Source organism: Saimiri boliviensis (assembly GCF_048565385.1).
Source record: "Saimiri boliviensis isolate mSaiBol1 chromosome 19 unlocalized genomic scaffold, mSaiBol1.pri SUPER_19_unloc_2, whole genome shotgun sequence".
Taxonomy (NCBI): Eukaryota; Metazoa; Chordata; class Mammalia; order Primates; family Cebidae; genus Saimiri; species Saimiri boliviensis.
Genome location: NW_027412503.1, coordinates 948,035 through 968,551, shown reverse-complemented (window position 1 = coordinate 968,551; position 20,517 = coordinate 948,035). Strand labels below are relative to the sequence as shown.

General features: G+C 38.2%; 1 protein-coding gene and 1 non-coding gene across 2 annotated transcripts; both read right to left on the bottom strand.

The window, feature by feature from the left end:
• Positions 1-3,631: 3,631 nt before the first annotated feature.
• Positions 3,632-20,142, bottom strand: LOC141583261 (uncharacterized). The gene is made up of 7 exons (XM_074392541.1): positions 19,776-20,142; positions 14,475-14,589; positions 14,141-14,314; positions 9,969-10,075; positions 8,214-8,351; positions 4,987-5,057; positions 3,632-3,651 (listed from the first exon to the last, which is right to left on the bottom strand). The coding sequence occupies exons 1-7, from the start codon at positions 20,072-20,074 to the stop codon at positions 3,632-3,634; spliced, it is 924 nt and encodes a 307-aa protein (XP_074248642.1). The 5' UTR covers positions 20,075-20,142.
• On the bottom strand, positions 6,145-6,250 carry LOC141583301 (U6 spliceosomal RNA). The gene has a single exon (XR_012515979.1). It is a non-coding gene; the product is annotated as a U6 spliceosomal RNA (small nuclear RNA).
• Positions 20,143-20,517: the final 375 nt, after the last annotated feature.

The window sequence follows — 20,517 nt, the reverse complement described above, 5'->3', positions numbered from 1 at the left end:
GAGGAGATGCCCTCCATTTGGTTTAATATTGCTGCCAGATTACATAAAATGAGGTGTTAGAAAAAATCCCTAGATTTATTACAGAGAAACGTTAAGTGATAACCTTGGGAAGTGTTGAATTTGAAGACTTACTGGCATGAGATCAAGACTGAATGGAAAGAAAATCTGAGTTCATGAGTGTAGATAGTTCTTTGAAAGAGATCATAATTGGGAGTCAGTCATGGAAATGTGATAGGCAAGAAACAGTAGTTTTCAAATTTTATATAGCAATGATATATTTTAAAGGTTATAAAAATTATACACTTATAGTGTTAAAAAATCCTAGACTGAGGTATTAAATTCTTAAAATTATAGAACTAAAAGACCCCTTGAACATTTCTAAATTACAAAAGCTGGTTATCATATTCATGCTTACACATAAAGACCAAGGAATACTAAAAGTTTCAAAGAGAGTATTTCTTGCTTGATAAAAATCATCCAATTCTAGGATAGTTGATACTCATCAAATATACAAAGTAATAATCACAGAAAAATACTGAATGCTATTAACAGGAATAAAATAGAAGAAAAGCAGAAAAAAATCATATTTTATAAATGAAATGTTAAAAATTATATGAAGTTACTGTTGAAAAATGTGGTGAGGTGACTACTTAAATATATCCTTATTTCAAAGGAAGAAGAATGCCACACATACAGAGCACTTTTACCAATCAGATTCACTGCATTAGCAGCACCTTCCTTTTAGCACAAGGATCAGCAAATTAGCACTTGTGGGCCAAATCCAGCCCACTGCCTGTTTTTCTAAGTAAAGTATTTTGGAGCACAGCCATGCTTATTCACTTTATAGTCCGTAGAGTCCATTAGCTGGCTGTGATGTTGCACACCTGTGGTCCCAGCTAGTAGAGAGGCTGAGATGGGAGGATCACTAGAGCCCAGAAAGTCAAGACTGCAGTCAGCCATGATCATGCAATTGCACTCCAGCCTGGGAGACAGAGTGAGACCCTGTCTCAAAAAAATAAATGTATATAGCCCACAAAGCCAAAAATATTTACTAACTGAGTCTTTGCAGAAAAAGCTGGCCAGCTCCTGGTTTAGTGGATCAAAGATCCTTTGATGTATTTTCATAAAAGTTTTACCCAATGTACTGAAATGTTTATATTAAATATAGATTTCTAACTAGTTTTCCCATCCCGTCCCTAAATTCTAAGTATAATCCTGGTACTCACTTCCAAGTTTATGTTAAATGCTAGCCTATACAAAAAATACTCTTTCTCTTACTTTCTTCTTTTTGTTATTTACATGTTGCTTTGTTTCAAGAAAGAATACAAAAATGCCCTACTAAAGGGATTCTGTTTGTTCACATGCTGCAAGAGGGGAAAAACACAAAGCACATTTTACAGAAAATAATTTGTTACAAGTCAGAACTAAGACATGAAGCCAAGCAGGGCACTCCAGGACTGAATCTGCTGGCTTCTTTAGGAGGCTTCTTGCTCTCTTTCTTTCCTGGCAGCTGTGAGTCCCACAGGTAATAGAGTGTCAGTCCCTAAGAGAAACACAACTCCGACATTCATCTTTATCTATTAAGTTCATCTGTCCCAATTCTGTGGATGCTGACTTTCAGTCATTGATGATGATACACATGGACATTTATCATCAACTTTGGAGCTTTGACAATTATCATCAACTTTGGATCTTTGACAATTCTTATTATTAAGAGTCAAACTAGTAGGATGCAAGTTATAAATGCTGATTATCCAAATACCTACTCAAAATACCCTGTATGAATATTCCATTAAATATGCATAGAAAAAAAATTAGTCATTCCTGCTACTGTTTACTCTTCTGTATTCACCAGAAAATTTCCTATTCCTTCCGCATGTCCAGGTTAAATGCTAGGGTACAATCTGGAAACCAGTGCATCATCTGAGCTTTCTCTCTATCCCCCAAACTTTTCTTATTCGATTATCACTAAATCATATTAACTATACCTCTCTTCTGTCTCTGCTTTATAGTCCCACTGCCATTTGGGACATAAACATTTAGAAAATGGCTTTTATTTAAATAAAAATGGCCAACTATTAATGTTATTTCTTACATAAAAAAAACTTAAGCAAAACAAATGAAAAAGACATAATACCACAAAAAAGGCCAACATTTTTAAATGAGAAACTAAGATTCCTAAGTTTCTTTTTTTTCACCATGCATGGGTGAAAACCTCTCACTACATTGACACTAGTTCAAGGGTGTGTGACAAGGAAACTATAGCTGACTACTACTGCAAAAGCTTCCTTTGTCTCCTGGTTTCTTTACATGGTTACCTTCCATCAATCCTTTATGAGGGGTCAGCAAACTACAGGCCACAGGCCAAATCCAGTCTGCCTTATGGCTTTGTAAATAAAGTTTTCTTGGATCTCAGTCATGCCTATTTGCTTACATGTTATCCGTGGTGGTTTTCACACTACAACAGCAGGGTTAACTAGACACAACAGAGACCACATAGTCTAAAATATTTCCCACCTCATCCTTTACAAGAAAAGTTTGCTAACCACTTTTACACCATAACCAGAATGCCTTAATACTCAAATTTAATCTTGTGACTCCCTTACTCAAATTTCTCCAATGAGCCTCTGCAGCAAACACTGCTGGCTCCCTACCAATAGCCTTTCCTTATTCTTTCTTGCCTAAGAAACACAAGTCTATTGGGATGTTTATTATCCCAATTCCCCTCCTCAGCTTCAGAAAGAGAAATGAGTATTCTAAGCTAATCACGTATCTGCTTTCCCAGTGCCTGGTTTTGGGATGTGCATGTGGTTTGACCCATCCAATGAAATGTTACAGGAAGCCCCTTGTATGCTTCTAAGTTTTCTACCCATTTAAAAGACACTGTGAAGAAAAGCAGCCCTTGCGATGTTGTGTTGTGAGAACAAGATGTTTGGAGCTGTTGCAGATTAGCCAACTATGAAAGGAGACATAATAAAACACTGCCAACAACACAGCTGAAAGAGGGACAAGTGGGATCCTGGGATATCACTGAACAACCCAAACAACTCTGATTCCTACTGTTTTAGCCACTGCTCATCTAGTATGTGCAGTCCAAAGCATTCTACGGTAAAATGCCCATGGCCCACCAGATAAGAGCTATTCATTTCATTCATTCATTCATTCATTCATTCATTCCTTTATTTATGGAGATAAAGTCTTACCCTTTTGCCTAGGCTGGTGTGCAGTGGCACAACAGCTCACTGCAACCTCTAGCTCCCAGGTTCAAGTGATTCTTGTGCCTCAGTCTCCCAATTAGCTGGGATTACACATGCTGGCTACCACACTCAGCTAATTTTTGTATTTTTAGTAGAGATGGGGTTCCACCATGATGACCAAGGCTGAACACCTACTCGTTTCTATAGTATTAAAAAGTCTATTATAAACTTGCCTTAGCTGAGTATTCACCTCACTCCCAACCTCTCATATCTCACACTTTTGGTACTAGCAAAAGTTAACTGCTCACAAACCCTGCAAAGCTCACTCAAGCATCTTGTCTTCTGCACTTGCTGCTCTTCCTCCCAGAGGGAATCGTGTTAGAAGTTCCTTCCGGCAGACACACAATCTTGTTACATCTTCCTTCTGCCAATCATCATTCTTCTGCTTCTTTACCTTGAAACATTCTACTCAGTCTGCATGCTTACCTTCAATCCTACCTACCTTTATTCAAAAAGCTTTCATTCCTCATCAGTTATGTCTGGCACATAATCAATATAATAAATAATCATAATTATAAGTTTCCAGTGGGCATCCAGCACAGAGCAAGCCCTGATTAAAGTAGCAAAATAATAAAAAATGATAATCATAATAATGAGCTCCTCTCTGTTTGTATTTTTATTTGTGTTCTGTAGCATTAGAAAAAAATGTATCTAAAAAACATTTCATAGTTATTTGTTAAGCGGACAAGTTAAAACATAAATAAAAATTTTTTTTTTTGTCAATTCTGTTGAAAAAGCACAGAAATGAAATAGAGACAATTGTGTTATGAGCACCTTAAAGATCAAAATTACATCAATTTCATCTTTGTCTCCTTGTTATCAAAAGCTCTCTGATAAATAGATGGCTAAATTAAAGGTGTCCTTATACAATCTGGATTGTACAATGTATTAGGTGTCCACATCCAGGTAGCATACTAGCATTTTTGTTATTGTGAAACATTTTCTACTTTTATTATCATCTGCTGAGCCTAGAGTTGGGCAATTTGTATATTTATTATGACAATCTTTTGATGAATGGTAGCCGAGCATCTTGTTCTAACAAAATTACTGTTATCATGACAATTAACCCACAGATAGAAGAACACATCTTGTTCCAACAAAGTAAATATATCTCTTTTCATTTCAAATTAGGAGGAGTGAAGTCAGCAATAGTGAGACCTTGCTGGTACAAGCATAGGTTTCCTGTCCAGTGCCTCACAGATTGGTACCAGTCCATGGCCTATTAAGAACCTCACTACACAGGAGGAAGTGAGCAGGAGGCAAACCAAGGAAGTGTCATTTGTATTTACAGCCACACCCCTGGCTCATCTTACTGCCTGAGCTCTGCCTCCTGTTAGATCAGGGACAGCATTAGATCCTCACTGAAGCATGAACCTTGTTGTGAACTGCCCACATGAGGAATCTAGATCATGTGCTGCTTACGAGAATCTAATGTCATATGATCTGTCACTGTCGCCCTTTGTCCCAAGATCAGACCATCTATTTGTAGGAAAAGAAGCTCAGAGCTCCCACTGATTCTACATTACGGTAAGTTGCTAATTATTTCATTATATATTACAATGTATTAATAGTATAAAGTAGCAAAATAAATGTAATGTGATTGAATAATCCTGGAACCACCTCAACCTTTCCCTAGTCCATGGAATAACTGTCTTCCACAAAACCGGTCCCTGGTGCCAAAAAGCCTGGTGACAACTGGCCTAAAGTAACTCACTATCAGAAGTCTTACCTGGATTGCTGTTTTCAGAAAACTTTTTTGACTTCTGTTTTTCTTTGTAGTCCGAAAGTAATTGGCAAATTCTGTGTATAAAAATGTAATAAATAAAAAGACTTTTAATACTGAGATAAAAAAATACTTACCAAATGTGAAATGCTTAGAGTAATTCAAACAATATCAGAATATCAGAACTTAACAATATTATTCCATCCACCTATGTGTACATTCTACAAACTTATCATAAACAAGAAAAAGAGTAAAGTGAAATAATCAGAAATCAAGGGCACTATGACCCAGTAAGTTAACTCGCATTAGTCTGACATAATGTGTACCAACTCTGCCTAAGTCCTAGCTGCATAATGAACAGCTATTTGTTCTTGGACAAGTTGCTCCTCTTGGGCTCAATGTCATCTTCTACAAAATAAGAACTTTGCTGTCTTATTTCACTAGATTGTTATAAAGATTTAACAAGATAACATTTTTTAAAAGCTCACAGAAATATTAAAGCAATGGAATAATCTGTTCCTAAATTTTATGACTGAAATCATGTTGGAATTTCAAATAAAACCCAATCTGTATTTTGTGCATACGTTCCAATATGAAAAGGTTGCTGTTTTCAGGAAATGTTATTAAGTCCTAATTTTGCTTATTAGTTGTCCTACTCTTTGTAGCTCATAGTTCAGGGCATCTCAACTATTTCACAGTTTGTAACTAAATTTATTGATAAATAACTCCTTAAAGTAGATGACATGATTGTCCACTATTATGGAGTCTATCAATCACACTAAGGACAGAAAAACCAATGGATGTTAAGACCTGGCTGGGACCAATGATCCTTCCCTATAGACTCAAACTCTCAAACAGCAGATGTTTGTCAGGATGATGCTTTATATCCATGTTCATCTCCAGCTGACATGAGAGACCAAAACCCTACTTTCATTTATTTTTAGGTTCCATGAAGAAGTTGCAAGATACATACTAACAACATATTTTGCACACAACACCACACACATTATTCAGTTCCAGTGTTATCTCATAGACCACCTTACATGACTATTTTTGCAGTACAAATAACAACTTCAATATTTTGGTGACACCCATTTTGCTTTGAATCACTCTGTTGCATTATAGCTAGTCAGCAAACAGTCAAATGACCTTCCACTGACTGTGCAAAATATGGAATGCTTCAAAAATCTGTGTGGCCTCCTTATGCAGGAAGCCATGCTATTTTTCTCTTCATTGTTTCAATTTGAGAATGGGTACTGCTGAAGCAAACAGAAAGTTCTACTTTTACACGTGATTAGAAAGAACTTGCAGAGTACCTACATAAATTGGTTATGAGTAACATATAAGCAGGGAATAATACACTGCAGAAGGCCGCAGGAGGCCTCTGAGGAGGAAGGCCTCTTCATGCCTCATGCTCCAGTGCAGGGTGACCTTGGCTCTGTTACCATAAACATTGTGCTCAAGGCTATAAAAACTCTTCGTAGAACTACGATGTAGCCAGACTTGTGGGCTCCTTGTAAGGTCTGTGTTCCATCAGCTGTACTTAGATAACAAGCTAACGATAACCACATGTTCTTCTTTTGTGAAACCACCAAACTGCCACTGTTATCAATCCTTAGATTGACACACCACTTCCCGTTCACTGATTCAGTTCTGGCTCACTGGTTCACTCCACCATCATCCTCTCCCCACCATTACTCCACCCCTACCCTGTAGATCAAAGTGATTGTAACCAATAAATAGAGTGGATGGTCAGAGCTCAGGGCCTTCACTGTCACCTCCAAAGTAATAAGTGATGGCCCTCTGGTTCCATCATCTCTCTTAATCTTTCTTTTTCTCATTCCTTTGTTGCCACCAAACTCAGGGTACCCACAGGTGATGTAGGGGTGGCTCCCTACATTCTGGTGCCCAATGTGGGGATCATGGAGCCCTACATTCTGGCACCCAACGTGTGGGGCTTATGGATCCCTATGTTCTGGCACCCAGTGTGCAGGGCTCATGGATTCCCTACATTCAGTGATGAGACATGGACAAGGTATGGCTCTGTTAAGTCCAACTAACCTACTTGAGATTCTGAGAATTCTCTTCAATGGCTTCCTGTGAGGTAGAATTTGAAAATATTTTTAAATATTGAGGTAGAGTTGCAAATAGCTTGGGCAATTTTCATTATTATTTAAAACAGATCAGTCAAGGGGCCAATCACAACTGGGAGTCCGCCGCTTCTGGGAAGGTAAATATGGGATTTTCTACTGCCTCAGGTATTATACAGGATATAAAGGTGCATGAGGGTACAGAACTGGTAGCAAAGAAGAAAGAAACACTCATCTCTTCCTGCCACATTATTTCAACCTCTCTGACCATTTAGAACAAGCCCAATGAATATCTGCTACAGAAAAGACCAACAAAGGCCTGAAAGGATCTCTTACCATGAAGGTCTCAGCTAAGTCTAGGCTGAATATGGGGGAGATGGTCAATTAGCTCATTTTGTGTGTGGATAAAGTCACATTGCCAGAGAATGGTGCTGGTGCTTTGGGAATAATGGCTGAGCATATAAGCATAGGTATGTGAATTTAAAAAACGCTGTAACTTCAACATCTTTGTATGAATCACCATGAAGACCTGAGGGATCTGAATCAGTAAGGGCATCTTGGTGTCAAAGATCAACCATTACCAGGCAGCAGGACCAGTTTCAGGGGCAAAAATGCAACAGAATCAACAGAAACAACAGAATGATTGGAGTGCCCTTTGTTTCTAGTCCTTCTGATTTGATAAAAGGGATTGTCTTCCTTGGATTTAGTAAATCCCTTTGGTTCTTGAAAAATTCAAAGAGTATGGAAGAGATAGTCTTCAGAAGACAGTAAATGACTTTCTGATAAACTGGACATTTCAAGACCCAAATAACTAATCAAAAAAAAAGAAAAAAAGAAAAAAGAAAGATGTGACACTATTTTTTATCTCATTCATAGGTGTTATACTTGGATGAAATGAACAATGTTGGAATCTGTAAACATAAAGGTCTTACAAGTCCTGAGATAAAGAATCCTGCACACACTGGTACTTCTAACCGGTCTACCTTTTGCTTGATTTCTAGCTGATGCAGGGGACTAACTCATTGCCACTTTAAAACTACCCAAACCAAACTACTACATCTCACTTGATATATAAGATACAGTTGTTGTAATTATTTTAAGCCTTAATTTAGTGTTAACTAGACTTTTCATGTAAACACTTACATATTATGTTGACTAGACACAGCATAATCCCTGGCAGTTTTTCCAGATTTATCTTGACAAAATGTATCAATATCTTGATCAAGTAGAAGGCCAACCATACTTGCTGATCCACAACATACGGCAAGTATAAGCACAGTCCTAAAATGACAGAGAGGTAATTTTTCCCTAACTGTAATAAAGTTGTAAGCTAATCTGGCATACTTTACCCATTTAGTATCTTGCCTGTCAATGCAGAATTAAACATTTGCATGCACTAAAAGACATAAGCATCTTGGGTGCTCAAGTGTTAATCTCTGTAAAATACCACCAAAGTTAAAAGGAAGGGACAAAAAGAAAACCTCTTATCTCAGTGGGTGTTAGATAGTAGAAGCTGCTAATTTAAAGGCCTTTGATGGGCAAGAAACTATGCTAGGGCCACTTATCTGAAGTGAAAAAAGATTTAAGTAAAGATTTCCTTCCCGCTTCCCGAGACTGATATACAGTAACAGAAAATCAGCTGTGGGGTCACATAAGAGCTATCTGCATGCTGAAAGCAGTAATGTTAATAAGAATGGTGAAAACAGTAGTCATAATAGTTTCAGTTAATGATGCCAATAAGCATGTGCTGGGCACTGAATTAAATGCCGCACACACACATCTTTCTTACTTATGCACAGGCAATTTTGAAGGAGATATTCTCCTCCTTTTCATATATGACAACACATTTGGTGGTAAATAACATTGCCAAGGTCACACACCTATCAAGTAAGAAAGCTAGGAATTAAACCCAGTCTTGTGTGAATCGGAAGCCTAGCTCTTTTCTCTTATCACCCACCTACACCTTGCCTTCATTAAAGGAACAGTGTACCCACTTAAAACTATCTCTACTTCCTCTCTCCATACCAATTAAAAATAAGGCCAGACACAGTGGCTCACACCTGTAATCCCAGCACTCTGGGAGGCCAAGGCAGGCGGATCACAAGGTAAAGAAATTGAGACCATCCTGACCAACACGGTGAAACCCAGTCTCTACTAAGAAATACAACAATTAGCTGGGCATGGTGAAGCGTGCTTATAATCTCAGCTACTCAGGAGGCCGATTCAGGAAAATTGCTTGAACCTGGGAGGTGGAGTTTGCAGTGAGCAGAGATGGTACCACTGCACTCCAGCCTGGTGCCTGGTGACAGAGCGAGACTCTGTCTCAAAAATAAACAAACAAATAAATAAATAAATAAATAAATAATCAAAACATCAAAATACACTGGAATTAAAACAAAAGCTGATGAACTTACAGTATGTGGGAATAGCAATTAATTGTCTTGGAGGCATAAGCTAACATTAATATTCTTCAAAGAAAGCAACTTATCACAGAGTTATTCAAAAGACAAAATGATTATCAACTCCTATTTATGTTTAATAAAGTGTATTAGTGGAAAACATATAAGACATAGAGATTAAAAACTACTAGAAAGAGTTAAGTTCAATACTAAGTCATAAGTAAACTAAAAGTTAAAGTTCACACTTCATGAGACAAATATGAAATCCATTTAGCTAACATAAATCATATAACCAAAAATGTCACATAATAACATCAGTCAGTGTAGTAAGAGGAATCCCACTAAAACTGTTCTTTATGTTGCCCAGTCTAATTGTTTTTCTACTTAACTGATTTGTTGATCCTGATCACTATGTTGCAATAAGTTAATCTTATAAATGTTTATGACTTGAGTGACTGCTATCATTCTACAACACAGAGATTAAAAAAAATAACTATACCTTCCAAATTTATCAATTGCATTTACATTAGCTTTTTTCTTGATTAAAAATTTCATCATTTTCTCTTTTTGTCCATATACAGCAAGTGAAAGTGGCGTGAGGCCACACTGTAAAACAATAAAAGCAAAAATGATATTTGATTCAAAAAATTATGGACTTCTCAACTGAACTGGAAACTATATAAGATCCTATAAACTTACACTCATAGAAAGTAAACAAATTATAGTCACTTCCTTCTTACTCTTCGGTGCTTTCTCACACACTGCTCTTTCCCTTGGAGACACCTCTCTTCTGCCTCAACACATTAACTCTGATCATCTCAAAAACTCACTTTAAACACTTACTGGTTCCAGGAATCTTTGCTTCTATGCCAGCGTTTGGCATGGTATTATTGGATGATAGTATTTTTTCCATCTAAACAAAGAGCTGTATCTTTTAGCTCTATATTCTCAAACTCTAAGACAAATTGTTGGGTATAAAGCAAGAATTTGTAAAATATTTCTTTAGTTTCATGTTTTACCAAAAGATCAAGCTCCAATGTGCAATAAATATTGCTACTAAGTCTCATACTGCCCATTTCAACAATTTTTCCAACATGTATTCATTTAAAATCAATTTGTATTTAAGTTTTCCAGATTGGTAACTAAATAAATAATCAGTTCACAGAACTAGTGAAACCAAATTTACAGAATCCCTATATGTAGTCTCAATAACTCCATGGTTTTCAGTGTTTAAAACTGCCATCCTGATTAAGCAAATGCTCTACAAACGTTTTATTTTTTATTATTTATTGTACTTTAGGTTCTGGGGTGCATGTGCAAATCATGCAGGATTGTCGCATAGTTACAAACATGGCAAGGTGGTTTGCTGCCTTCATCCCCCTATCTCCTCTATCTTGTATTTCTCCCCTCATTATCCCTCCCTACCCTCCCCATGCCCCTGCTGTCCCTCTCCTAGACCCCCTCAACCGACCACAGTCTCTGATGCTCCCCTCCCTGTGTCCATGTGTTCTCATTGTTCAACACCCACCTTTGAGTGATAATATGTGGTGTTTGGTTTCCTGTTCTTGTGTCTGTTTGCTAAAATGATGGTTTCCAGAGTCATCCATGTCCCTACGAAGGACATGAACTCATCATTTTTTATGGCTGCATAGTATTCCATGGTGTATATGTGCCACATTTTGTTTATCCAGTCTATAATTGATGGACATTTGGGTTGGTTCCAGGTCTTTGCTATTGTAAACAGTGCCACAATGATCATATGTGTGCATTTGTCTTTATAATAGAGCAATTTATAATTCTTTGGGTATATACCCAGTAATGAGATTGCTGGGTCAAATGGAATTTCTATTTCTAGGTCCTTGAGAAATTGCCACACTGTTTTCCACAATGGTTGAACTAATTTGCAATCCCACCAACAGTGCAAAAATGTTCCTATTTCTCTACATCCTATCCAGCATCTGTTGTCTCCAGGTTTTTTAAAGATCACCATTCTAACTGGTGTGAGATGGTATCTCAATGTGGTTTTGATTAGCATTTCTCTAATGACCAGTGCTGATGAGCATTTTTTAATACGTTTGGTGGGCTCATATATGTCTTCTTTTGTAAAGTGTCTGTTCATATCCTTTGACCACTTTTGACTGGGTTTGTTTGTTTTCTTATAAATCTGTTTTATTTCTTCGCACATTCTGGATATTAGTCTTTTGTCAGATGGGCAGATTGCAAAATGTTTTTTCCCATTCTGTTGGTTGCCAGTTCACTCTAATGATTGTTTCCTTTGCTGTACAGAAGCTCTGGAGTTTAATTAGATTCCATTTGTCTATTTTGGCTTTTGTTGCCATTGCTTTTGGTGTTTCAGCCATGAAGTCCTTGCCTACGCCTATGTCCTGAATGGTTTTGCCTAGGTTTTCTTCTAGGGTGTTTATGGTGTTAAGACTTATGTTTAGATTGTTAATCCATCTGGAATTAATTTTAGTGTAAGGTGTCAGGAAGGGGTCCAGTTTCTGCTTTCTGCACACTGCTAGCCAGTTTTCCCAATACCATTTAGAGAGATACTGGATAGTCTATAATAAAGCTTCAATTGATCAAAGAAGTTTAGAACTTGCTACAATTCTAACTGAGAAAACTCTGATCTTACTAACAACTTACTGAGCTAAGCACTTGAATGGTAACAAAGAGACACAAAATCCTGAGAGGACCATCCTCTACTTATTGAAGACTACTCACTGCAAATTTCTAAAGACCTTCTGAATGGCAGTGAATAACTGATGTTAGGAGAAGGTATTATTCCATAAGCTGATTGATACTGCCAATAATATTCATTTTAACATCCCAACCACAGAGATAAAAGTCAGATTAGGCCAGCAATGGTGGCACACACCTGTAATCCTAGCATTTTGAAAGCCTGAAGCAGGTGAATCACTTGAGCCCAGGAGTTCAAGACTGGCCTGGGCAACATGGCAAAAAACTCATCTCTACTTCAGAAAAAAAAAAAAAATACTAAAACTGAGGTTGAAGGACCACCTGAGCTTGGGGAGGTCAAGGCTGCAGGGAGCTGTGATCACACTACTGCACTCCAGCCTGGCAGAGACCTTGTCTCCCACCCCCCAAAAAAGTCAAACTAGTATTATGGGAAATGAAAGATATAAAGGAATTAGCACATATCCAACTCCAACTGCAACTATTCTAGAGATCTTAAGTTTCTGAGATGTAAGAATTTATATATTACACTTATTTATTCAGTGATTCCTCAGCAGGAGTGTATCCAGATTTTGAGGAATTTGTCATCATTGTTTAGAGAAAGGTCTCATTATGTTGCCCAGGCTAGACTCAAACTCCTGAGCTCAAGCAATTTTCCCCCTCAGCCTCCCCAGCAGCTGAGACTACAGCCATTCACCACCATGCCTGGCTTCAAGGAAACCTTTTGAAACATACATGTCCAGGATTTATTAGACTTACTTTATGAAAATCTTCAGGGGAGAGCCTAGACTTGTAGATTATTTAAAATTTTTCCTCAGGTTACTGAGATGCACAATTCTAGCTGAAAACTAGTGCAATAGATAATTACTTTGGTGTCCTCTCTTAGCCACATGACCAATTCCCTTTATCATTTGAGGATTTGGCCAAAAAGAGAAAAGAGTAGGAGAGAGATTCATTTGCTGAAAACACCACATAATTTTCCCAGGTAAGAGAAGAACAGGGTGTAGTAAACTCAAAATCCAACTTCATCTTGTTATTTATAAGCTCCTTATCTCCCACCTTCCCATCAAGACATTCTAGATTAGAAAGCAGAATTGAGACTCTAGTTGGCTATTTCTACCAGAAGAGGATCATGAGTCAGTTAAGTACCTGTTACTCCCTCTGCTCAAGGGTTTCCCACTACATTACCACCTATTCACTGCCAATCTGGTTCCTCAGAGGCCTCCTAACATTGATCTCCAGGCAATTTATAACTAACTCCCTCTCCCAAACTGAAAACTCATTCTCTAAAACTGAAGAGAACTCTGTCTCACCATACAAAAGAAACGAATGAATACCACCACACACACACACACACACACACACACACACACACACACACACAACCGTTTCATGGTCTTTCCCCTCCATTACCTAATTTCCAAACTAGCCTTGATATTTCTGATTGCTCTCTTCTCCCCTTTCCATTTCTCCCTCATGAGCAATCAGAGCTACCCTAAGCCTTGCCACTCAAGATACATCACTTCATATCGATTACTTTTCTTAGAAATTTGCCAAAGCAGCAGGATTTCTATTCACTGAAACATGTTTTTGTTTTCTTGGAGTTTTAATGTAAAACTTATTTCCAGGGCAAATTTTACTATTTTACAGTCATTAGGAAAAACAAACAAACAAACAAACAAAAAACCTGGGAAAGAAAAATTGGAAAAAGCAATAAGTATTACCTTTTACAATGTCAGTGTTTTCAAAAAAAGAAATTTACCACAAGTACATTTTTTAAAAAGCTGTACCCTCTAATTCTTCTTTAAATTTAACAATATTTAAAATAAAATCTTAGACAATTAAGTCATTTCAAAATATTTTCATTCAGGTACGCTTGAGCTTCCAAATACAGAAAACTAACCCTTACACAGGAGGTCGGTGTTAAAACAATCGCATTTCAGTATTTTGAAAATAAAATGGATAGATCTATACCTTGTTTTTTGCTTCAATATCAGCACCGTATAAAAGCAGTGCTTTGGCCAGTAATTTGTCTTCATTGTAGACCGCATAGTGTAGCGCGGTATTGCCATACACATCCGGAAGGTCTGGGTCAGTGCCATGTTCTAGCAACGTTAACACACATTCATCTTCTTGGCACTGTACGGCCTGTCAGTATTAGACCAAAAACAAATCATAAATCCTAGGAACTCAAAAGAAATATTCCACAGGTTTCACCAACTAGCTATATTTAAATGAGAAAACTCATCTTTATTCTACATATTGAAATCAAATCCATCTCGTGCCGATACAGTCGGCTACTGCATACCTTTATTAGAGCTGTCCTCTTTTTGCTGTCAAAGGCATGAAGTTCACATCTTCTGTACAACAAGAGTTTTACTATTTCTGAATTCCCATTGGCAGAGGCCAAATGGAGGGCAGTTCTATGGGAGTGAGAAGACTTTTTAGGAAATTGTAGTGCACTATCTACAGCCACCTCAGCAATTCATGTCATTGCAAACACTGAACAGTCTGCTATTACTCTGCCTTCAAAACAAACATTGCATTTTCCTTTGAAGAAAGTATACTATTTATTACCCCTCCTTACTCACTGTATGAGTGAAAGAGCAGCCTATTTGAACAGAAAGAGCATAGCCCTTGGATTCCATTCAACTTGGGCTGGAATCCTCTTTCCGCTCTGTCACTTCCTAGATGTTGCTTAGCCTTTTTGTATCTCAATTTCCTCAACAATAAAATGGGAATGAAAATAGTAACTTTCTCAGAGAAAACCACTGTAATACTTAATGAGACTCTACACAAAAGACAGAGAATAGTTCCTAACACAACAGCTCAATTGATAGATATTATAATTTTTACTACTACTACTGGAGACATGTGAATTGAGTGAGATAATACAATTATACCTACACTTTGAGGTATTTTTTAAGGATTACAGGTAACATTCTATTTTAGTGATTCTAAGATGATTCCACGTTTGAACATTTCTTACACTGGAATGTCACTTGTAATTCATGATTTACTATAACTGTAATTGGCAGCATTTAAATAATTCTCTTATTGGGACGTAAAATAATGAGGCATCTTACAATGCCTGGTGCCTTACATTAGCTAGGCCATGTTATAATATAAGAGGTCTGGCACAGTTCTAGTCCAATGACTGGCATTTAGATGAAATAAGAAGGCTGAGGTGAAAACAAGAACAAATTTCTAAAATAAACTAATTCTTACTTTGGTTTTCAAAAAACTTTAAGCCAAAGAAAACTTGAGATTTAAATGACTAAGTATGTCTCATTTTTTTCAATACTCAGAATTACAGAATGTATGTAAATCAGGTATTTCTAATCATTAATATTAGGATTTAAGACTATTAGCAATTTTCTTTTTTAAAAAAGGATTTGGAAAATTATTTGTGGAGTTTCTTCAACGTTTACATCCAGTGATACCTGTGCAGGATGCGCAGTTTTGTTACATAGGTAAATGTGTGCCAAGGAGGGTTGTACGGATTGTTTCATCACCCAGATATGAAGCCGACTACCTGTTCCTTCTATTTCCTGCTGCTTTCCCTCCTCCCAACCCCCATCGTCTGATAGGCCCAGTGTGTGCTGCTCCCCTGTAGGTGTCTGTGTGTTCTCATCATTTAGATCTCACCTGTAAGTGAGAACATGTGGTATCTGGTGTTTTCTGTTCCTGTGTTAGTTTGCTAAGGATAATGGCCTCCAACATCATCCATGTCCCTGTAAAGGACATGCTCTCATTCTTTTTTTGTGGCTGCTGTTTATGTACCCCATTTTAGTTCTTAAATGTACTAAAACAGTCTTTATCCAAGATTGTTATAAATTTTAAAGGACAATTAAAGGTTATCTTTTTACTATTTCTACCTTCAGAAACACTTTTGTTTGAAAGGAGAGAGGAAAAACTTCAATTGAGATTAAGTTCTAATACCCCAATTTTAAATATCTCAGTTTGCCCAGCCCCAGCATGTAAACATGAAGTTTTCAAAGATGAAGGACACTGAGAGGGAGTAGAACATGCCTGCCACGTAATAGGTGCGAGACAGTAGAATATGCCTGCCACAAAATAGGTGTCTGGCTTATGTTTGATGAATAAATAGATTGAAAGGATACAGCTGGTGAGTTCAATATTTAAAAAAAAACTCCTGTAGAGGAATACATTTGTAATAGTAATAATCAGTTATATTTGCTATTTTAATTTTCATATATAACTAAAGTAAAACCATTAATCCACAGTTTTTACACATTATATATAAGGAGAAGACAAATATATAATAAAATGAATATACAATAAAATCTACTGGAACAGGTAAACAGATTCCCTCTACTTCTGGATAGGGTAAAAGTTTACAGAAGATACCCATCCACAGAAATAAAAATAAATAATAGAATGTGAGAAACTATTTGTATCTATGCAAGTAGCATATTTCTTCTCTTCCCAAGGATTATTTCATGACTACTGAAACTTAACTAAAACTTTTGAGATGTTCATTGCAGAAATCACAGATAAGAGAAAGGGAAAAACTTCACTCACAAATCCCCAGAAATAAATTTGATCGTATTTTCTACATCTTTTCAGCTAACACAAAAGCAGATTGTTGGTGTATACGTAAAACAGATTTTTTTTCCTCACTTTATATACCAAATTACATCTTTGCATGTCAACATATCTCTATCTATTGACGCCCTCAATGGTTACATATTATTCCATGCCATGGATGCACTGAAATTTGTTCATAAAATCTTCATATGAGCTCTTCTCAATACATTGCTATTATAAGCAATACAAAAAAAAAAGATGTATACATTTATTAAAGCTATTTCAGAATAATGAAATTGATGAGTAAAAGGCATATACATTTTAAAAATAGAGTTCTTACCACCAAAGTATCTATTTGAAAAGTCACAGCAACTTAAACTTTAAGCAACTGTGTAAATACCACTGTTCTTCATCCTCACACACTTTGTGGATAGAAAACCATATTCCATTACCCCCCCCCTTTTTTTTTTTTTTTTTTTTTGAGAGGGATTCTCGCTGTGTCCCTAGACCAGAGTGCAGTGGCACAATCTTGGCTCACTGCAACCTATGCCTCCCAGGTTGAAGCAGTTCTCCTGCCTCAGTCTCCCAAGTATCTGAGATTACAAGTACTCGCCACCAGGCCCAGGTCCAGCAAAGTTTTGTATTTTTAGTAGAGACAGGCTTTCACCATGCTGGCCTGGCTGGTCTCAAATTCTGAAATCATGATCCACCTTCCTTGACCTCCCAAAGTGCTGAGATTACAGGCATGAATCACTGCACCTGGCTTGTCATTCCTCTTCTAACTTAAATTAGAATTAGAAAACAGTATTTTCTAATTCTGTTAGAAATTAGAAAATATTTTCTAATTTCTAAACAGTATTTTCTAATTTCTGTGAAATAGAAAACAGTATTTCATTCCTCCTCTAGCTTAAATTCCTTCTCTTACCAGAACACTATGTTTTCCTAAGTGCGTCGATCACTGGTAGACATACAAAGAAATTACTTTGCCCAATTTTAAATTGAGTTTATTTAGTTGTCTTTTGGTTGACTTGAAAGAATTCTCTGTAAAATGAAAATACATGTTTTGTAAAGATGTTGGACCTCTGTTAATGTTTTTCTTATATACGGATGTTTTTTATTTTGCCAAGCCAACCTTCAGAATACTTGCTTTGGGAGGTTCTTAGGAAGGTCATTGTGAACATAAAAATACATCTGCATATATAGGCCAGTCACAGTGGCTCACAACTGTAATCTCAGCACTTTGGGAGGCCAAGGCAGGTGGATCACAAGTTCAAGAGTTCAAGACCAGCCTGGCCAAGATGATGAAACCCATCTCTACTAAAAATACAAAAACAAATAGCCGGGCATGGTGATGGGCACCTGTATTCCCAGCTACTCGAGAGGCTGAGGCAGAGAATTGCTTAAACCTGGGAGACAGAGGTTGCAGTGAGCCGAGATCACACCACTATACTCCAGCCTGGGGGACAAAGACTTCACCTAAATATTTATATATGCATATATAAATAGGCATTTGTGTTTTTTTTTTTTCTGGTACTTTTCACCTTTTGTGTATTTAAAGTTTTTTACTGTATACTGCAGGAATTTATTTTTGTCACATAAAAATCTAGCTAGGTTTCTCCAAACAGCCTGCATTTCACTTAGGAATAATTAAGTTTTTTACTAATATAAAACATCACCTTTATCAAGGACTAAATTCTTACATACATTTGACTATTTCTGGATTTCCTATTCTGTTCTGCTCATTTATGTCTTTTCAGCTGTTAGTAAACAATTTGTGGAAATAGCACATGCAAATTTTGACATCTGGAAAGCAAATCTTTTTCTATTCTGCTACAAAAAAATTAATTTATCACAGTAACAGACAGCATGCCTAATTTAAAAATGCTAAAACTGCCGGGCGCGGTGGCTCAAGCCTGTAATCCCAGCACTTTGGGAGGCCGAGGCGGGTGGATCACGAGGTTGAGAGATCAAGACCATCCTGGTCAACACGGTGAAACCCCGTCTCTACTAAAAAATACAAAAAAAAAACTAGCTGGGCGTGGTGGCGCGTGCCTGTAATCCCAGCTACTCAGGAGGCTGAGGCAGGAGAATTGCCTGAGCCCAGGAGGCGGAGGTTGCGGTGAGCCGAGATCGCGCCATTGCACTCCAGCCTGGGTAACAAGAGCGAAACTCCGTCTCAAAAAAAAAAAAAAAAAAAAAAAAAAAAAAAAAAAAAAAATGCTAAAACTTTGCTATTTTCATTTGGTTTAGGTCCAAGTGATAAATACAGAAAGAGCTCATATCTTTTTTTTTAGATTTTTTAATTGCATTTTACGTTTTGGGATACATGTGAAGAACATGCAAGACTGTTGCATAGGTACACACATGGCAGTGTGGTTTGCTGCCTTCCTTCCGCTCACCTGTATCTGTCATTTCTCCCCATGCTATTTCTCCCCACCTTCCCAACCCCCGTCCCTCCCCCATTTCCCCCCAACGGACCCCAGTGTGTAGTGCTCCCCTCCCCGTGTCCATGTGTTCTCATTGTTCAACACCCGCAGAAAGAGCTCATATCTTGAGAGAAATGAGTCTTCCTATTCAAAGACACAAACCATCTTCCCATTTATTTTCCTTCTAAGGTTTCTCAGTAAATAACATATTTACATAGGATACATTGATATGAAACACATATTGAATTTTATTTGAAGAATATTTAGCCAGAAGTTGATATACTATGGAACTTAGTTCTCAATATATACCTTTCTATAATGTATATGACATTGTTTTAAAATGTGTACATTAAAAATAATCCACTGCAATGATTTAGTTTTGCGAGGTACATCACTTTAAGACAGTCTATTAGTGTTCTACGAGGGAAATTATAATTTGATTGGAAATCAGTTAAAGTTTTGTTTTCACGTTGCTGCTCATAAAGAGGCCTGTGCCCTGACCCCTCTGAGGTTCCCACAGCCAGGACGGTGCGGGGCCTGCAGAGACGATAAAGCCGGGCACCCCGCCACCGCCCCCACACCAGTAGGGCACATCCCCACCATCCCGCCTCCTCTCAGCGAGGCCCAGTTACCTTTGTTCCGTGTCCGACTCGTTCACGTCAGTGCTCCTGAGCATGACGATGAGATCGGCTCTGGGGACTTTACCCCACCAGGCGGCTCTGTGGAGCTGGTCCAGGTCTTCTCGCCGGACCTGGTACCTTGGCTCCTCGAAGGCACTGTCCTCACAGTCTGCCCAAGTGCCCACGTTGCTCTTGCCGCTCCCCCTGCAGCAGGAGAAGCAGTGGCAGCACCATTTGCCCATCCTGCTCCTGAGACCAAAGGGCTTCTTCATAGCGGAGGCAGCCGGCTTTGAACAAACCTCAGCCACCATCTGCTTTTAACAGCCAGGGGAGGCCAGTAGTAGCGGGCAGATCGCCTCTACGAACCAGCTTGACCGACTAGCAGGAAACTCCGGGTTTCCAACCTGGTGGAAGAGAAAGGTCAATCCCAGCCCGAACCTGCCCACCCCAGGAGGGGAGCCCAGCCCAGCCCAGCCCACCCAGGGAAAGCCCACGCCCACCCAGGGAGAGCCCACTCCAACCCAAGGAAACACCCAGCCCGGCCAGGGGAATGCCAAGCTCAGCAGATAAAAGGTCAGGCCCAGCCAAAGAATGCGAGGGAGGAAACGTCAGTCAAAGCTAGGAACACGGAGTCAAGCGAGGAACACCACGCTAAGCCAGGAACAGCAAAGCCAAGCCACCGCGACAGGCAAGCCAAGCCGTTATGCGCGTGCGGCGTGCTCGAGGCCACGCTTCTACAGGCGAGCCCCAGCGT